Source organism: Harpia harpyja, chromosome 6 (genome assembly GCF_026419915.1).
Source record: "Harpia harpyja isolate bHarHar1 chromosome 6, bHarHar1 primary haplotype, whole genome shotgun sequence".
Classification (NCBI taxonomy): domain Eukaryota; kingdom Metazoa; phylum Chordata; class Aves; order Accipitriformes; family Accipitridae; genus Harpia; species Harpia harpyja.
In genome coordinates, this window is record NC_068945.1 from 44846047 (window position 1) to 44866365 (window position 20319).

General features: G+C 42.1%; 1 protein-coding gene across 5 annotated transcripts in view; it reads left to right on the plus strand.

The window, feature by feature from the left end:
- LOC128143520 (inhibitor of growth protein 3) overlaps positions 1-20319 on the plus strand; it is a 193841-nt gene that overhangs the window by 81351 nt on the left and 92171 nt on the right. For all 5 annotated transcript variants that reach the window (XM_052790827.1, XM_052790825.1, XM_052790828.1 and 2 more), the window contains 2 exons: positions 5440-5596; positions 7084-7252. In XM_052790827.1, coding sequence (XP_052646787.1) covers positions 5440-5596; positions 7084-7252 — 326 coding nt within the window. The remainder of the gene's footprint in view (positions 1-5439; positions 5597-7083; positions 7253-20319) is intronic.

The following is a 20319-nucleotide window of genomic DNA, read 5'->3' on the forward strand; positions in this document are numbered from 1 at the left end:
AATCTCATGTTACAGTTCAGAACTCTGAGCCAAAGACAAGTAAATAACTTGGGAGCTGGAGATGGGGAGAGAGGGAGCAAGAAGTCATAGCTGTGTTAAAATACTTGAAAGGCCTCATTAGCAGTCAGTGTAGCTGCTATGTTAGATATACCAGTTGTTGCTGTCAGCTGATCTGTTTGACTCTGTGGTACTTTGAGAGATTGCAGTTGACAGAACAATATCTACCTCCAGTTCATGTGACAAAGAGGTACTTAATTTTTTGATCTAGAGGTGTTGACTTGCTTTGGTGGATCTTATACCTCCCTTTCACATGTGCCTCCCAGCTGTTCCTATGTCTCAGATCTATGTTTTACTTGTTGCTGTGGTTAGAGGGCTAATGTGTGAATTCAGCTGAGAACTTGTGGTGGCTTCCTTACCCATCAAAATGGCATCAGGGAGACCACCCTAGGCAGAAGTAAAGTTGTGCTGTTTGTTGGTGTTTTCAATGGTACCATTTCAGAGACGTCAGCATAAGAAATCTTCCTCAAGCCAGAATTTTGAGGAAGTGAAGCATTTCTTTTAAGTGAAAGCAGGTATCTGGCCTTAGGTCCTTTGCTTTACACTGGATCATCACAAATGGCACCAGCAAAAGGTTCTTGTGGCAAAGCCTGCAGCTGCTCCTCAGGAAAGGCAGCAGTCTGTGTAGCCTTTCAATTACTGCATAGCCACTTTAAAAGGGAAAATGTTCTTTTCTAGTTTACATGGTTTGGTTTTTTTTTTTTTCTTCTTTTGATCTTTAGAGTCTGCTACAAAAATTAGTGATATTAAGATTTGGATTTTTGAAAGAGGGGATGTAATCTGGGTATGACACTAGGATGGTGGGACTCTTTCTAACTTGGTTACCTAAGCTGCCTGACACACATCAACTGCTGAGCCTGCCTCACCTCTTCTATTATAGGATGTTGATGTTATTTACATACTTCAAAAGGACTGGTTAATTAACAACAGCTTGTAGAGTGATTTCAGGATGGAAAAACATGGCAATTACTGCAAACAGTAAAGGCACTGCAGGCTAATTTTCATTGATGATAATGTTGATTAACAAATTTACAGCTCTAATAAACACTGTTACTGCTTTTGAGTGCAAGAGCAGGTGAAGAGTTGCCATGAGAACTGATGCAGCTGAGTGTGCTGCAGTTCAGCACTACTGATATCTCTTTATTATTATGATAATTGTATTCATTGATTACTAGGAGTAGATTTTTCCAAAGTGAGGGACTGTCACTCCCTGTTAACTCTGCCTAATGGTTACATGCTGTGTGTCCTCTCAAAGGAGCAAGCACCTTGTGACAGTCTCACTCCCCCTTCTCATTCTTCCAGCCACCCTGAGATGGGCTCACTCCCAGGTGGATGCTAACACAAAACCAACAGAGGTATGTAAGGCACTGTACAAACAGGATGCTCTATAGCATAAGGAATAATTTACAAGCATTTCCTCATTTTTAGTTCTTGATGCTAATCACCAGCACCCTGAATTTGTTTAACCTTCTCTTCTTTAAGAGATGCCAGGTTTCCATTTTTTTTTATGTTGAGGCATATTGCAATGACTTGGGGTAATACTAAGGATCTTGTACCCAGTAGTTTGAGAATTTCAGGACACTTTCGTTTTTCATCTGTCCCTACCTATTTTTTAATTTTTTTTGTTATATCCAGCTCCAGTAAATGGTCCACTGGGTAGTGACGGTTGAATTAATGTCAAAGTAATCTTTTCTATTTCCCCAAAACAGCTAAAACTCTCATTTGAGGGGGGTAAATGTAGGTACAAACCTCATCTCATTCTTTTCAAACTCTATCTTGTGAGTTAATACCATATTCGTTACTTGTTGCCTTAGCAACACAATTAAAACCATATTTTAAAAAGGAAAAGTCACTCTACTTTCTCTTGAGTAATGAGCTCAACAGCCATTTTCTGCTGCCTTGTTCTTATTTTCAGTGAAATATTTGCTTTCTTTTAAATAAGAAAATTATGGTTTGTGCCTTTCCCTTTTCTCAATGTTATGGTCATTTTAACTAAAGCAATTGCTGAAAAATGCACACCTTTGACATAATTTGGCTTTCAGATGATCAGCTGAGAAGAGCTGTCATTCTTGTCCTTTGCATGGTTCTGTTAGTGTTGTCACGTAGCTATGGCCTAATGTAAAAAGTGTACGTGCTATAGGGAGCTTGGTCTGGAAGCACAGTTCTGCCTCCTTTCAGCTGTGTGCTGTAGCCATCAAGGTAGGACAGCCTGTCTCTCTCTCTCTTGTCTGCCCCCCTAGGCAGCATTGGCAAGGGGGTAGCTTAGGTTGCTGTCATGGGCTTCATTGGGTTTTGTGTGACTTTGATCCCACTCACAGTCAACAGATCAATGTCTTGCTGTTTGAAGACCTAGGCCATGAGATTTGAACTCAAGAGTCTGATGGTGCTGGGCTGTTCCTGATGGATGTGCTACAGCACCAAGATACAGGGGAACAGGGCTTGGCTCCATAACTCCATAGATAGTTGCAATAGCAGAGGACTGTGTCTTGCCTTTTTACCAATGTGAGATAAATCAGAAAAACATTTCTGAAGTCATCTGTGCACTGTGGAGGGCCTTTATGTGTTTTAATAATGCTGGTTTTGCCTGAACACCAAAGCTGTATGATCAAACTTTACACTCTGGGAATTATTTGCAGCTGCAAGTAAGTAGCTTAGTTTTCTTGCATAGTCAGTGAAAAAACAGATCCTTTCAGAGAGCAGTTCAGAGCCAGTATTTCTCTTAGTGCTCCAAGGACTGATCTCGTGCTCTCTCCATTGCTTAAAGACAAAGCCTAAGAATACTATTTTGCTAATATAGGTACTTCAGTTAGGTAACTGAAACAATGCATAGGAGTAGTTGCTGTGGGACCATTGTGAATTGCCATGGTGACATGCCAGTCTCTTTATAGGGTGTAAATTGCCATAGTGAAATGCTGTTGTGCCTTTCTAAGGAAGATAGGGGAAAAAATAGCACTTAATTTAGCAGATCTGTTCCTTGTACGTATTCAGAAGCAAGTCTGCTAAATAAATGATTTAATGGGAGTATATTGGCTTATTCCTGTGCGGTGGGTTGACCCTGGCTGGGTGCCAGGTGCCCACCAAAGGTGCTCGATCACTCTACTTCTCAGCTGGGTGGGGAGAGAAAATATAACAAAAGGCTTGTGGGTTGAGATAAAGACAGGGAGATCACTCACCAATTACCATCACCAGCAAAACAGACTCAACTTGGGGAAATTAGTTTAATTTATTGCCAATCAAATTGGAGTAAGATAATGAGAAAAAACCCCAAATCTTAAAACACCTTCTGCCCACCCCTTCCTTCCTCCTGGGCTTAAGTTTACTCCCAAATCTCTCTACTTCTTCCCCCTCAGTGACACAGGGGAATGGGGGTTGAGGTTGGTTCATCACACGCTGTCTCTGCTGCTCCTTCCTCCTCAGGGGGAGGACTCCTCACTCTTCCCCTGCTCCAGCATGGGGTCCCTCCCACGGGAGATAGTTCTTCATGAACTGCTCCAGCGTGCGTCCTTTCCGCAGGCTGCAGTCCTTCAGGATCAGACTGCTCCACCATGGGTCCCCCCAGGGGTCCACAAGTCCTGCCAGCAAACCTGCACCAGCACGGGCTTCCCACAGGGTCACAGCCTCCTTCAGGCACATCCACCTGCGTCAGTGTGGCATCCTCCATGGGCTGCAGTTTGCTGCCACTATCTGCCCCACTGTGATCTTCCATGGGCTGCACGGGGGCAGTCTGCCTCACCATGGTCTTCCCCATGGGCTGCAGGGGAATCTCTGCTCCGGCGCCTGGAACACCTCCTTCCCCTCTTTCTTCACCGACCTGGGGGTCTGCAGGGCTGTTTCTCTCACATATTCTTACTCCTCTCTTCTGGCTGCTGCTGGTGTTGTGCAGGTTTTTTTTCCCCTTCTTAAATATGTTCTCCCAGAGGTGCTACCACCATTGCTGATGGGCTCGGCCTGGGCCAGCGGCAGGTCCAACTTGGTGCTGGCTGGCATTGGCTCTATCGGACATGAGGGAAGCTTCTAGCAGCTTCTCACAGAAGCCACCCCCTCTGCTACCAAAACCTTGCCATGCAAACCCAATAAATCCTGTTACTACTGCACAGCCAAGTAGGCAGACGGCAGCCTGTTTTGTCTCTGTACCATCAACAAACAGGTAGTCACTCAGAAAGTCCAAATCAGTTATAATGCATAACACAACACAAAGATGCCAGTGAGAGTATAATCTGAACATCAGGTGCTATATTAATAAGTGCCTGGTTTTGATTAGTAAAGCCTTTAATCCTGCTAAATGGTGCATGTAAGGCAAAGGACTAGATTAATTTTAGATCCCAGTTGAGCTTGGAAGGCTGAACTGAGCTGATCTGATGAACAGCTGATAAACATAGACAATCACAATGTCATTTTAACAGGATCTCTATGAAAATGAATAGTTCTTTTCCTTGAATGGCTGCTCACAGCTCATCTCTAGAAATACAGCTTCAGTTTTATTTTTCATTTCATGTACCGAAGTCGAGAGTGCTTGCTTTAAAAGAGAAGCTATACAAATAAATTCATAATATTAGCACAATTCAGTATGTCATTAAAAAGATAAGTAATAAGGTTTGGTAATAACGTGAACAGCTTGACTTTTCCCTGACTATTACTTAAGAACTTGAAATGTGAGGTGTGTTGGAGTTAATGAAAACCACCCTACGTGAAATAATGACATAACATAAGGGCTCTGTGCCTTTTTATCAGCACAGTAAGAGCAGAAAATACATACCACCCGTTGACTGATCTCACATCACAATATTTTGATACTATTAATAGTTACATGCCTCAGTAATCTTGAGGACTCTGGTATATCAGTCCTGCTCCCACTGCGTTTGGTGGCAGAATTAAGCCTCCCATAGGTTTCAGTAACTACAAAATGTAGCCTTAAACAGTGAACCTAGAAACAAGGATACGTGGTAATTTACTGAGCTGTCTGTGTGATTACAGTGGCAAAGTCCCTTGGTCCTTAGTTAAATACATTTCTTATCGCCATTAATTGTAATTAGGGTTACGTGAGAAACAAAGTTTTGTTATTCTGTATTTAGAAGTAAAGGATTTCTATTTAGAAGAAGGGGGAAGGTGGTGCTTTTTGTGTGCAGCACTCATGCACTCACCTATAAAGTGGGAGTTGTAGCTCAGCCTCTGAGCTTGCAGCTGGAAGGGGTGCTTGGTGGGCTTCAAGCTCTCTGCTAGCAGATCCAAAAAGGATTATAGTCTCAGCTTTTGTTATTTTACATTTTCAGCTGATGCTGGTAGCTCCTCTATTGTGTTTTACACATTTTATCCTTAACAGCAGGAGTCGACTGCTGCTTCCAATGCTCTGCTGACTTTCTCATCCCCTTGGTACTTTTTCAGACCTGCAGCTCCCAGTTGTCACCCCAGAGTGCTCCGGCCAGCCTGGGCTGTCAAGGGTCAGCGCCTCAAGCAATGTGTCGCAGGGCAGCGAAAGCACTGACAAGACACATACTGCCCATCTGCAGTACTGGTGGAAGCAGAGCACGAGCGCACAGCTGTAAGCTAATGATACCCCACCCTCAGAAACTGCCAGTGCTTCGGCATGCAGTTAGTTGAGAGTCAGGGATGCAGAATGTATCAACAGAGGAGACCACAGCAGATGGAGCACTTAGGTGTTTTGCATCTATTATACTTGCATAATGTTTTTTTCTGTACTAGCCAAGCTTGCACGTTTTGTGTGTGAACAGCTAAGTCTTTATGTTGAGGGCATTGAAACACTTAGATAAATACAGACCCAGAGACACCCCTGAATATTTAGGTCTCACTGTGGCTGAGCTATGTCCTGCTCCCATCCCTGCCTTGCCCCTACCACAGACACACATATGTAGTCCTTTGCACAAAGGCCCTCCCTTAAGTGAAGAACCAAAGAGTACTTGAGAACTGGCTGTCCAAGTGCTGTTTCCTATGTTACAGTATCTCACAAATTTTATGCTCGGAGAACCTACCGTTCTGCAGAAGGGGGAAAAAGGTCTCTTTAAGATAGATATTATTAGACTCCCTTAACAGATTGCAAACCCGAGGTCTGGAAAGGCCACATATTGCCAAAGATTACCCAGAAATGGGAGGAGAGGCCTGTGTGTTTTACCAGTAGTCAGTCATAGAGACCTGTAATTTATATAGTCATTTTCACATTGCATTTGCTATGAGGTAGATTGATACTCAGAGATTTTAACAGGCAGAATAATAACCACATTTGTGAACATGCCCAAGTATAGCTCAGATTTCCCCAAGTAACGAGCTTTTTAAATAACAGATTTTTCCCTTGGGTTTGTTTTTTTCTGTCCTGTTTCTATGGCTGATTCTTTTTGTGTGGACTATGGGAGCTGTAGGCCAGTATCTAGAGAGCCATGTCACTTCCTAGACAAAGTTAGCTTGCATAATTCTTTTACGTTTAGCTGATTTATTATGGGTTATTCCTAGGTGTCATAGGCTTTCATAATATTTGGAATTATAGTTTATGGCTTTCATTAGGGAAAGCATGCAGTACCACATGTTTGTGTTCTTCATTACATTGAAGAAACTATTGCACACAATAGTGCAGTCTTTCCATAGGGTTGTGGGGTTTTTTTTCTGAATTCACTACAAATCAGTGTTAAAGCTGGATACTTTGACTATGCACTTCTGTTATTTAAGCTGCTTGGATTTCTTTAACATTTTTACCTTCTCTCTGAATGTCCTGGGTTTGCAACAATTACAATATGCTCACAATTTACCCATATGTACTCTCAAACATAACTACTTCCTAACATAGTTATTTTCTATGTATGGAAATTAAGATTTAAAAATTCTGAAAGCAATAAAAAGACTTGTTGTAAAGCTTTGTTCCAGCCTGCTTGGTTTCATCTACTCTGTTGCTTAACTTGGGGGGGAAAAAGGCTAATTTCCTATTTCCGCTAATTTCACTGTTTCACTATTTTCCTATAGCTCATTTGCCTCATTTGCAAAGGCACTTCATTAATGCTATGTATTTTTATTACTTTCCAGGAATCAAGCATCAGCTTCACCAGACCACAAGGACATCCTTAAAGCTCAAGACCTTTCTGTCATCATCAAAGCATATGTGCTTGTGACATCCTTAACACCTCTGCGGGCATTCATTCATTCAACTACCACTGTCTGGCATCCACCCAAGAAGAAGCACTTTTCCGTAAAGGTAAAACATTTCATTTCCTAATTTTTCCATCTTTCAGGCAAAGTACAGAGACAGAAAACCAGATAATATCTTTCTTCTCTTTTACCCCTTCTTTATTTGCAGTCCACAGCTGACAGTGAATATTCTCTTAATATAGGACTTTCATTTCTCAGAATGAGTGGTGTTTGCTTCATGAAGCAGGGAAGAGTTGCCCTGTGCAGTGGGGGTTATGAAGGGATTTGCTTACCTCGGAGCCCATTTTTATTGGTGACATTTGACAGCAGTTGCGAGATTGGAGTTTTCTCCGAAGCACAGCAGTAGGGGTGCTGTCATGCAGTAACCTCTTTTGCCCGGATATTGACAGTGTTGTAAAAAAGGAAGGTAAATATTTAAAATAGTTTGTTTAGATTTCTTTTTTTAGGTGCAGTAAAACAGAATGGAGGAGGGTCAGGGCACTTCTAAATAAGGGGAAGGAAGTATACCATGCAGAGGGTGGGCCTCCCATGGTCTCGGTGTTATGAAGAAGGATGCCTTAATTGGATTAACTCTGGACATCTCCAAGTGCCTGGAGAGATCCCCCTCTCTCCACCTCTGCTCAGCAGTCCTATGGATTTCCAAACATGCCTTCCCATTCCTTTGTTCTTTCAGCAAGGAACCATGCTTGCAATGCGGCAGCTCTTCGTGAAGGAACTACAGTTCTGTGGCTGTTCCTTTCCTTTTGAAGGAATGAGGTCAAAAAATAGTAGTGATTTCTTGAGGTCACATAGATCAGCTCCTGCAGCCATCTGAGGATGGGTGCACTTTGCCCATGTAGCCCTCTTGGGGTAGGAGCAGGTCTTGGCTTTGGGTCAGTCTGAGTGTTGTGGTGTCACTGTCAGGACTGTTGATGATGCCAGCCAATTGGTATGTTCTACAGTTTTAGCTCTCTCAAAGTTAAGTGCCTAGTCTAAGATCTTTATCTGATTCTAGTTATTGGAGAAACAGACACTTCTAGAGAACAAATCATCCCACCCAATTTAGACACTGATTTTGGAGTGAAATGAGTTTCCTGCTAAAAGTGTCTGCTTCCTTCCGTGGGCTATGACATTCTTAGAGAACATGCCAAATTATAGGTTTCCAAAATTAGGTGAGATGAACCTACTTCTCTTTCTTTTTCCCCTTGGAAGCTATGGAAGCCCATGGAGATATATTATTTTTACATCTATTTTCCTCTGTTTACATTTAGGATGACTAATGTTCACTCACTTTCAAACCTTGAGGTTCAGTATTGTTTTATGTTTATTAAAATAGCACAATGCCTAGCAGCATCACTATCGCAGCTGAAGTAGGGACTACTTTAAAGGCTAGTAGTCATTAGTAATTGTGATATGGCTCTGTAAAATAATTCCCGCTGAGGGAAGTCTGCTGAACAGGGTGCTGGCCACCATTTACAGAGCACTTTGGCAGCTGAAGAAGCAATAAAAATGATAGATAGAAGCAGCAGCACATCTACAGTAGTTCCAATCTGGTTACTGCTGCTGTGGTGTTATATCTTCCACAGCTTTAGGCAGACTTGTCAAAATGGCAAGAAATAAACAAAAAATAGGCACCACAGAAAGCACATTTGTAGTGATGTATAGATTGAAATGCAAATTAAGAGAATGATGGAAAGTAGGGTGTATAAGATTGTCTCTCAGCATAAACAGTGTATAGTCTATAAAGAACCTGGGAGGAGTCAGGGAGTCTGCAGGAGAAGTGAGACACTGGGAATTCATGGAGTGGCCAGAAAGCACTACTGGGAAAATCATAAAGAGGCTTCTGTGCTTGGTGCAGAGGCATCAGGCAGGAGATAATCAGTCAGAAAACAATACTTGGGAGAAGGCTTGAATTCAACTGTTGATATCCTTTGGGATAAGATTACATCAAGTTTCTCACAAACATGGAGCCATCGCTTTTGTTGCTAGTGGGATGTACAATGCCAGCAGAGCGATCTCCTTTCCCAAAGTAGCCAGTGGAGCTATGTGAGTTTGTACCAGCCGAGGAACCTGGTCCAGAAAGCTCCTAAGCTTTCAGTTTCTGCCAAGTCTATTGTGTAGGAAGGAAAATTGCTTGTTACGTTGTGAAGGTCCAACCTGTCAATAGTCAATAAAGACAGAAAGGATCTCTAAGACCTGTTCTTCCACTGATTGACAGAATACCCATCAGTGTCACTGGGGACCGAACATGCCTGTAGAGGAGACTTAGGTCTGGAAAAATATGCTAGTGTTTGATAATGTTTTTCCCCAAGAGCAGCTGGCAGAATTATTTTTTTTTTTAAATGAACAGATGAGAACAATTTTAATCTGCTGCATTGCCATCATAGATGTGCTGCTTTCAGAAATGCTGCTCAATAATTTAGAGACCTCTTCAGTGTATATAGGCCTCTGGTCAGCAAATTTTCTCATACAAGTATAATTAAACTATTATCGATGAGAAATTCATCCACAATTGTGGTTAACTTGGTTACAACATTACTATCAGAAACTCAGTATGTTAAGTTCAAAATTTGATCCCCTATGTACAACAACTCTTTATGGTTGCTAGAAGTAACCAGAATGTGGTTATATGAAGGAGAGCTTTTTAAAAAGGCTGGAGATGGGGTACCAGATAATATCAAATGATTAAGAGAAACTGTGTGAAGAAAAACCAGGAGTTTAATGAATTAAATAATACCGCATTCTCCACTGCTTCTTTGTTAGTAAACTATTTTACAACTCATATTTACTTATCCTAATCACAATGGCAAGGCTTCAGAATGACTCCTTGAATAAGCATTGGCCAAGTGGCAGTTCAGGAAGAGTTCAAGTGTGTTTTGCTTACCAGCTGCCAGGTTTTCTCTGGATTATACATATTTTAGTATCTCAGTTCAGAAAGCAAAAGAAGGTAAATCTTGAGCTGGCATGGATTTTGTGTGTAGTCAAGGGGGGGCAAAATTGCGATGCTAGATTTGGGCCCTGGTTGCGGAGATGCAGGGGAAAGAATGGCTTTCTGCCACACAAATATTTTTATATGAGACTTGCGTAATAGCCTTATTTCCCTGAGGAAATTTGGAAACCCCTTATTTAGACCATCTGTGTGTTGAAAAATTAGTAATAAAATAGAAGCTTTCTATTTTGCATATGGTACCAATTAAGGGATGGGTCTCTGTCAATGTATGCAATAATTCCCTTAGTGTTAATGGACATTATGCATGTGTATTGAGCAGAAGGCTGACCCCTGAATAATTTTCTGTTTTATAGAGGCTGGTGTGCAAAACAGTCATTTATGATTAATTATCTCAAGGTTTAACACACTGTGAAGTGCTTCCTTTGCCCTGCCATTAACCTTTCCCAACCTGGCCCCAGTTCTTAATGAAGGGATGCACTTTTGTAGACTGTAGTGGTGCTATGTCCTGCGTCACCTGGAAAGGCTCTTCGGTGCTGTTGGCAGCTTCCCGCAGCCCTCACTCTGGCTCACCATCCCTTTGCTCATCCAAAATAGACAGTCAGGTGCCTCCTGGATTTGAATTCCTTGACTGGCGTTCTTGCATAAGCCTTAATACCCTCCCTCAGCTGAAACTATGCTCTTAAGCGATTTTCCAGTTGTGCAGTGAAGTAAACGTAACTTATTAGAGCAGTTTGCTGTTAAGATTGCTGTGGTGTAAGTCACTACAACTATCGCTGAAACTCTGTCTCTGTGTATTAAGCATTTGGAAACTTGAGTAAAGAGAAATATTTTTTATACTTAACATATATGCAAATAAAACTGGACTCTCACCTACCCAGGAAATACACCTTTTAATACGACGTGGAGGCCTGGCTTAGAGCCGAACACTGTTTAAATTAGGTTGCAGTATTGCCCTCAAGTGGCCAGTTTTGATACTACCTCAAGTAATAGCTACAGATATTTAATGTGAGGTAGACTGCAAACATACACGTAGATAAAGCGCAAAATGCTTAGAAACAGCAGAAAGGCTCAGGATTTTTTCTTTTTGTTTTATTTTTTAATTCCATATTCTTGCCCTGTTACCTAGCAGGACCAAATACAAAAGTAAGTGACCATCAACTCTTAATCAATTAGATTCAGGGTTATTTGGGAATAAAATTAAATTTGTTCATTAGGTTCTGTAAGAACTTAGTGTATGCATTTCACTGTTCTTGCAAGTAACCTGTGTAGAGAATCAAATGCTGTAATGCTCCTCTTCCTGGGAGACTGAGCATAACATAAATGCCATCTCTGTTTTCTGTCCTCATGGTTTTTAGAGCCCTATCATTTCTCTTTTCACTGATATAAGAATGAAAGTCTGTCTGGACTGGGGGAGATCAAAGAGATGCTTAGTCTGACATTCTGTTCTGGCAATAACCAGGCAAGAAAGCATCATGAAACTGTGTAACAGGACAAGCATAAAGTGGTACTCATCCCTAGGCAGACTATAACTATTTCTGGTAACCTGCAAGGTTAGAAACACAAAACTGGAAGTGTAATTTATATCTTTATGTTTAATAAGCTCCAGTGGACTTTTATGCCATGCAATTCTCTACGAGATTTTTTTAATCCATTAATGCTTTTGGTGTTCCCAACATCTTGCAGCAATGAGACTCTATAGATTATTTATGTGTTGCTTGAGAAAGAATATTTGTTTGCTTTAAAACTTCTACCCGATCACTTGATTTCATAGTCCTAATTTTTGTCTTAAGAGAAAGAGCGAGTAATCCTTCCTTCTTTACCTTCTCCACGTCTGTGCTAATCTGTCATGCAGTGCATAAATAAAATTAAAATTCTTCCTGGAGTTCTTTTCTGCTCTTCTCATTATGAACATCCCAGTTTAGCTACTAAGAGCTCTAGATTGATTATTCTTTATAACATGTGGATATGTCATAAGTAAGTCTTTACACTGTTATCCAGACCCTTAGCTCTCTGCTTTTCTCCTGGTCTACAGATCTTCTTGCTCTGGCTGTTCAATCCAGGCAGCTCTGTAAGCATGCCCCTATGTGGCTCCCAACTTTGCCAGACCTACCTCCCTTTATCCTGATTCTTCTTCTCATCTTTCCTGTTTTGCTTTCCAGCTTCCCTAGGTCAAGCTGATCCACTTTTGCTTCTCACAGAGAGCTGGGAAATGCTGTTAGTAAATCACCTTTACTTTTCCACTAAGAAGTCGATGCTGGGTGGGGAAACCATTCTTAGTTCAGTCTCAGTCAAAGGACCTAATTTAGTGGTTGCTGAAGCTAGTGAGCGGCTTTTTGTCTTTGGACTTAGTCTTAAGAGCAAGGGTCTTTAGAGGAAACCTTTCTCAGATGGCCTTTTCTCCTCCATGTAAATAAGTTATAAAAGCGTTAGGAACAAGGGGTTTTTTGGTCCTGAACTATTAAATAACATCTCTTTAAAAAAATCTTATGTAAAGAAAAGAAATATGTAAGTGGGAAATTTACTGTATAAAATAGCTGAATAATACCGTGGTTCCCCCTTCATCAAATGCCATGTTAGAGCTGCAGAGAAATGGCACATCATAACAATAAATCAGGGGTGGAATAAACAGACCTACCTAAATCTAGCACTATAAACTCATGATAAATTACTGTACTGTTTTCTCTGTGATGTATTCTGGAGCCATTGTTTTGATTACGGGTACATTTTTCTCTCATTACATGTCTTATGGCTTTTTCTATATTCTGTGATCAGTGGAGAGGTCTGCCTGTGCTAGCAGGCAATATAGGAAATAGTTTCATTGCAAAATATTTTTTTTTCTGGCCTTCTATGGGGAATCAGTCTGTATACTTGCAGATTTCTTAGATATTTAGATACCTCTATACGTATCGCCAAAGAGATTCTTGTATGTGTGTAAAAGAGTATTTTTGTATCTATGAATGACTACTTACACCCAAAAGTATTTGGACTTGGTGAAGAAATTTCACCAAATATAGATCCAGTAAGAAGAATGAATGTACAAAAATGAACTGAGAGTACAGGGCCTATACTGAAAGTTATCAGATATTGATTGAATTGATTCAAGAGAAAACATCCTCGGCTATTTTGAAGGAGAGGCAATTACCTTAAGTCTTTTGAGACCCTGCGGATCCAATTTATCAGAAAGAGTGCAACAGCTCAGATGCATAGCAGAACAATCTGGAAAAGACACCCTTCATTACTTCAAAAAGGGTAATTTCTTGAAACCAAAGGTCATGCTTTGGTTCCTCAGACATAAACCTTGCTTTCAGATTGTGATCTGGATAACTTTGTCTGTCATCTAGTTTTGAAGGCTAAAACTAGGAACCAGCAAGGTCCTTTCAAAATCTATTCATACAAATCCTGTAAAGTATGATGCACCAAATCCCAAAATGTAAACCTCAAAATTACACTGAATTACTCAGTAGACCCAATGGCCTCTTATCTTTTATCTCCTTGCCTCTTGGCTAAATTCAGAGCTCAGCTACACCTCCAAAGGTGACATACTGTTGCAGGAAAATGATGAGTTCACATTGTTTAACCAAAACCAGGATAGAAGTGGCTACTTGATGATATGTAATTAACTGGCAACCAGTAATAATAATACACTTAATATCAGTTCCAGTAACAGAACAGGTAAACCATGATACCAGACACTTCAAAAATGTTAATAAACATTGCACATTTCTAAACATCCTTCTATAAATACCCTCTGAAGCTATACTCACACCCAGCCACTCATCCATGTTTACCTGGACACTATCTCACAGGCAGCACAGGTTACAAACACAGCCTTACTCTCCTGGGATGCAGCTTCCCTTCATGTGTGCGCCTCTGCTTGGAGAAGTGGGGGCTCCAGCTCCATGTGCCCATTTCATATGTACCCACATAGGACCTATGCCCATCCTTACATCCTAGTATTCCCTGCAGTCTAGGCAGAAGCTGTGATGGCAGTGGGATGACTTCTGGCAGTGCCTGACCAGGTTTTGACTGCTGCTGTTTCCACCCCAAAGTCTCTCCCTGCCACTGCAAATTGTCGTGCTGCTTTCATATTATTTCCCAACTGACTCCTTCTTAGTTTCAAAAGTCACTTTGTAATTTCCTGGTTACTGTTTAACCTTGCTGATGGTCGCCTTCCTCTTTATGATAAGTTTGGGACAAACATCTTCCCAGACAGTTCTGTATATTCCAAGCACACAGGTTTTGTTGTCTGTGGGTGGGCTGTGTGAGCGCTCCCACGGTAAATCCTGTCTTCAGTGTCTCATTTAGATTCCCTGTACAGTCACTGGAGGAACAGAGCAGTTTTAGGTTGCAATTAATGTCACCATTTTGAGGCGTCTGCCTTAGGATGGCATAAATCATGCTCTTCAAGTGTCTATGTTCTGCAGTGAGGTATAAAAGGAACTAGACATTTAGCTCGTACATACATATAAGCCATGTAGTCTTGTAGGGTGGGATTCCTCTACAGATTTGGACACCTGAGTGAATTGTCTTCACGTGAGCTGTGCCTCTGAGCGCCTATTACAATCAACAAAAAGCTAATCAATGCAGTCAGTGAAGGTAGGTGCTTTAAGTTTGCATTTATTGCTATTCTTAAGGTTAGTTAAGGAAAATATTTCTTGTTTGTCTCATCAGGAGCCAAGACTGTGCTAGGACTGAGCTAGAAGGCAATCTCAGAAAGATCTCTACAGTTTGTTTTTATACTCTTTCTCAGGGCAATCCTCAGCTGACCATTCAGCTAGCTGCCCCAGGATGCCCCAGCATCTCTCCTAAGAAATTCATTTGCAGAAAAATTTCCAGAGGAAAATCCTCTCAAGGGAATTATTACAGTCACTATAGTATCCAGCCCTGCGGGTGCCGCACTCTTCCACTCCCCTTGAGTCCCCCTGACTCTGTGCATGATGCTTGCAAATTGGAATTCCTTTGTCAATTAAATTGCATTTTTTCAGTGTGTCAGGCCTTTAACTGATGGTTCACTGTATTTTTGAGGAGCCAAAGGGATCTGTGTCACTGAGATCATAAACCTTATTTTAGTGACTGCAGATTTTAAAAAGTGGATGTCAAAGTGAGTAGAGAAAAAGCACTGTAAACTTAATATTGAGTTAGCCAAATCTTTTTTTTCCAGTGGCTTATCCTAAAGCAAAAGTAGTTATCAGTGAGCAAAAGGTCAATGAGTTAAAATTAATCTTAAGAATATTTCTAGTTCATTCTACCTTTACAGAAAATGTGTCTTGATCCATGTAATTTGACTGCATTTACACACTTCAAAAGGCATTATATAAATATGTGGAATATACCTCCAACTGTATGCATCCAGCGTGCGGATGAACATCTTCAAGCTCCTGAGAAGTCTTGCAATTCTGTGTACAATGGTGTCATTGTGCAAAATATGTATGCATGTTTGTGTTAAGTTTTACAGCCTACTAAAATTTAATCCCTATTCCTCTGCTTAAAAATTTGCCAACCAGAGGTCAGCTTTCTCCCAGACTAAATTCCTGTGATCGCCACCAGTTTTTCCTATTCTGTTCTCTTTTTACTATTCAATGCTGATTTTAATCATGCTCAATCAATAATGAGATTGGATCTTGCTGGTCAGGTGGTCTGTTTCCTCTGAAGGTGAGAGAACCAGCGTCAGTGGTGATCATCTGAAGAAACCTTCAACTCAGTGACTTTAATATTTTGCAGTTGAATACAGATATTTATACATCTTTGTTGGGCACACTCAGAAGAACCTGAGGTTGCTGCAGATTTTCATACTTTATCACCCCTAATCCATACAGTTCACATTTTCCCTATCAGTTGCTGAGAATCCTGTAGAATCCGTAAGAGTCAAACCTAACCTGAACTTGTTTAAATAGGATTTTTTTCATGAATTGGAATTTAACCTGAAGTATTCGTCTCGTCTCTGTTGGTCCTGAACCAGCCTGACTAAATATTTATCTTCAGTCATTGGCTTAGAATAAACATTGTCCTAAAACGTGATATCCCCTAATGAGAGAACCTGTTGAGCAGTGTTTCTTTTCTAGTCTGGCTAAGGAGGGCTGTAACTAAAATGCAGTTCTTTGGAGAAGCCAGTTTTATTTTAATGCCTGTTGTGTTGGAAACAGGTGGCTGTTATAGCCAACAGCATGCTCTGAGTGCAAATAGGGCAAATCAGCCTGTGTTTCATCAGTTCTTACTAGAAATATATGTTATGTACCCTTTGTGTTGAGGTGCTTAGGAATTGATTTACAGTGAGGAGCAAATGAGCTAATGGGGCTTTTTCTGTCCCTCTTGCTCTTTCTTCCAATAATCCCCACCTCTCCTTATAAAATTCTCCAACTCTTTATGTTCCCTGTGCAGCAAAATAACACAGCTTCTCACTTAGCCCCTCAATACCCACTGCAGATTTTGGAAATAAGAGAAAAGGTGCAAGCCAGTGTAGCAGGAATGTGAGTGATGTACAGGATCTGGCAGAGGTGTTGGAAATAGGTGTCAAAGTCAGCTGAAGAACAACCATGTAGTTACAACTTGGTGAGATGAGTCTTCATTTTAAATTTTTTATTTCACATGAACAGTTTAATTAACTGGTTTTGGCCTGAACAAGTGTATTGGCTTTGTGTGGCAGGGTTTTGGTAGGAGGGGGGTTATAGGGGTGGCTTCTGTAAGAAGCTGCTGGAAGCTTCCCCTGTGTCCGACAGTGCCAACGCCAGCCGGCTCTAAGACGGCCCACTGCCGGCCAAGGCCGAGCCAAGCAGTGATAGTGGTAGCGCCTCTGTGATAACATTTTTAAGAAGGAAAAAAAAGTTGGGACAGATAGAAACGGCAGCCGGAGAGAGGAGTGAGAACATGTAAGAGAAACAACCCTGCAGATACCAAGGTCAGTGAAGAAGGAGGGGGAGGAGGTGCTCCAGGCGCCGGAGCAGAGATTCCCCTGCAGCCCGTGGGGAAGACCATGGTGAGGCAGGCTGTCCCCCTGCAGCCCATGGAGGTCCACGGTGGAGCAGGTATCCACCTGCAGGCCGTGGAGGACCCCATGCCGGAGCAGGTGGGTTCCCGAAGGAGGCTGTGACCCCGTGGGAAGCCCACGCTGGAGCAGGCTCCTGGCAGGACCTGTGGCCCCGTGGAGAGAGGACCCCACACTGGAGCAGGTTTTCTGGCAGGACTTGTGACCCCCTGGGGGACCCACGCTGGAGCAGTGTGCTCCTGAAGGACTGCACACCGTAGAAAGGACCTATGCTGGAGCAGTTTGTGAGGAACTGCAGCCCGTGGGAAGGACCCATGTTGGAGAAGTTTGTGGAGGACTGTATCCTGTGGGAGGGACCCCACGCTGGAGCAGAGGAAGAGTGTGATGAGTCCTGCCCCTGAGGAGGATGAAGCGGCAGAAAATATCATGTGATGAACTGACCGTAAACCCCGTTCCCTGTCCCCCTGTGCTGCTGGGGGGGTTGGTAGAGAATCCAGGAGTGAAGTTGTGCTTGGGAAGAAGGGAGGGGTAGAGGGAAGGTGTTCTGAGATTTGGTTTTATTTCTCATTACCCTACTCTGGTTGATTTGTAATAAATTGAGTTAATTTTCCCCAAGCTGAGTCTGTTTTGCCCGTGACGGTAATTGATGAGTGATCTCTCCTATCGCTATCTCGACCCACAAGCCCTTTGTTATATTTTTCTCTCCCCTGTCCAGCTGAGGAGGGGCAGTGATAGAACGGCTTTGGTGGGCACTTGGCATCCGGCCAGGGTCAACCCACCACAGCAAGGAACTGAAATGGGACAATTTCACTCAGAGATGAATCTAAATCAGAATGGATTTGAAAAATGTGCAGCTTCTTGTTCTTAATCTTTGTACTACTCTGTGGGAGAAACACAGCTTTGGTGATAGACTTTGGGAAACACAGACTCCCTCTCAGCCTGTTGTGGCAATGAAATGGAGTGTGATCTGAGGATTTGCATAATCTCTTTCTAAATAACAGTTCTGGGGCTCTTTTGCCCTGGAGACTCATGGAATTGCAGGACACATGGAAAACTTTCTACAGCATAAAAATAGTGTGATGAATTCAAGATTTCAACATCACGCGAATACCCAAAGGGCGGAGTTGAGGCTATATGTGCAACCTTTACTTTGCAATTTCCTGTCAGTCAGAGGTTTAATTTTATAATTTTAGTCGTAGATACTGTTGTCATTTTTTTTCTTACTGGCATTTCAAATAGGTTTATCAGAAAGAGGAGAAAAAGTCCTAGGCACTGCAAACCTTCAGCCCTGAAGGGGCTGATCTGTGCATGGGGGATATTTCTCTTAGTCAGTAAAGCTTGGGAAGGGAACAACTTATTAGAATAAAACCAGAGGTGATAAGAACAGAAAGACAGGCAGACCAATTTCCTGACCACCAGTTATTTACCAGCACAAGAGAACAGAGTTACTGGGACTGAAAAGAGCAAAAAGCAAAGGAGGATCAGTGTTAGCTGCATACTCAAGTATTTCCCATGGCTGGCTGTAGGCAATGATACAGTATTTTTTCGAAAAGGAAAGTGCTTATTACATTTAACTGCAATATGCTGCCTGAAGAAATTGAAAGACATTCATCCATGCCAATGCAGACCAGCATACTTGGCAAGGGGAGGTTCCAACACTGTCTAGAAAATTCTGTGGACTAGAGTGCACAGAGTATGTTGTAAGATCTGGTGTCAGCACAGTGAATATATCATAACACATCACCAGTAACTAGCGGAGTACCCCAGGGATCCCTACTGGGTCCATTCCTCTTCAATATCTTTGTTAAATGTCTGGATGACAGGACAGAGTGTACCCTCTAATGATACAAAACTAGGAGGAGTGGATGATACAGCAGAGGGTTGTGCTGCCATCCAGAGGGACCTCCACAGGCTGGAGAAACGGACTGACAGGAACCTCATGAAGTTCCACGAGAGGAAGTGCAAAGTCCTGTACCTGGGAAGGAACAACCCCAGGCACCAGTACATGCTGGAGGCCAACCAACTGGAAAGCAGCTTTGCAGAAAAGGACCTAGGAGTCCTGGTGCACACCAAGTTGACCATCAGCCAGCAGTCTGCCCTTGTGGCACACCTGGAGTACTGTGTCCATCCAGCTCTGGACTCTCCAGTGCAAGACGTATGTGGAGAGAGTCCAGCGGAGGGCCACTAAGATGGTTAAGGGACTGGAACATTTCTTATATGAGGAAAGGCTGAGAGACCTGGGACTGTTTAACCTGGAGAGGCTTCTCTGGAGCTTAGGGGGATCTCATCAATGTGTATGAATACCTGAAGGGAGGCTGTAAAGAAGACAAAGCCAGGCTCTTTTCAGTGGTGACAGGACAAGAGGCCATGGGTACAAACTGGAACACAACAGGTTCCTTCTGAACATCAGGAAACACTTTTTTACTTTGAGGGTGACTGAGCACTGGCACAAGTTGCCCAGAGAATTTGTGGAGTCTTTATCCTTGGAGGTATTCGAAAGCTGCCTGGACACAGTCCTGGGCAATGGGCTGTAGATGACCCTGCTTGTGCAAGGAGTTTGGACCAGATGACCTCCAAAGGTCCCTTCCAACCTCAACCGTTCTGTGGTTCTGTGATTCTGTGATCATGCTTAAGAGCCAAAATATCCCATTAAACCTCGTTATGGGCTTCTGCTAAAGGCAAGGCTTGGTTAACCCATCTGCTGTGGATACTTGTTCATGACTGTAGTAGTCAAAGGCAGCTAGAGAGATGCCAACCACATCAGTCCCCAGTGGGGTTGTCCACAGAAGCCTGCATGCTTCCATCATGTTACCCCGGTGGGACATGTATAAGTGGGTGATAATAGAAAATATATAATGGCATTTCTAAGACAACATAGTAGAGAAATTCCTGGAAATAATCAGAAATTTTTCTTTTCTGTATCAATATCAATATCAATACAAAACATGTTCTATGTGTACTTTATATGCTTTATCTCTGAAGATAGTATGTTTTTACTATATAAATGTATCTTTGGTAATATAGTACTACTAAATTATCTAATAGTTTTACATTAATCGGGTTCTGTGCCGTGTGATAACTCTAATGGGAATATGGTTCAAAAGCAGCCCCTTTCTTAGCACAGAGGACTCTAATGCAGCAAAACCTGCCTGTGTTCCACTCTTCACTGAGGCTCTGTGTTGCTCCAGTTTTTTCCCTGAAT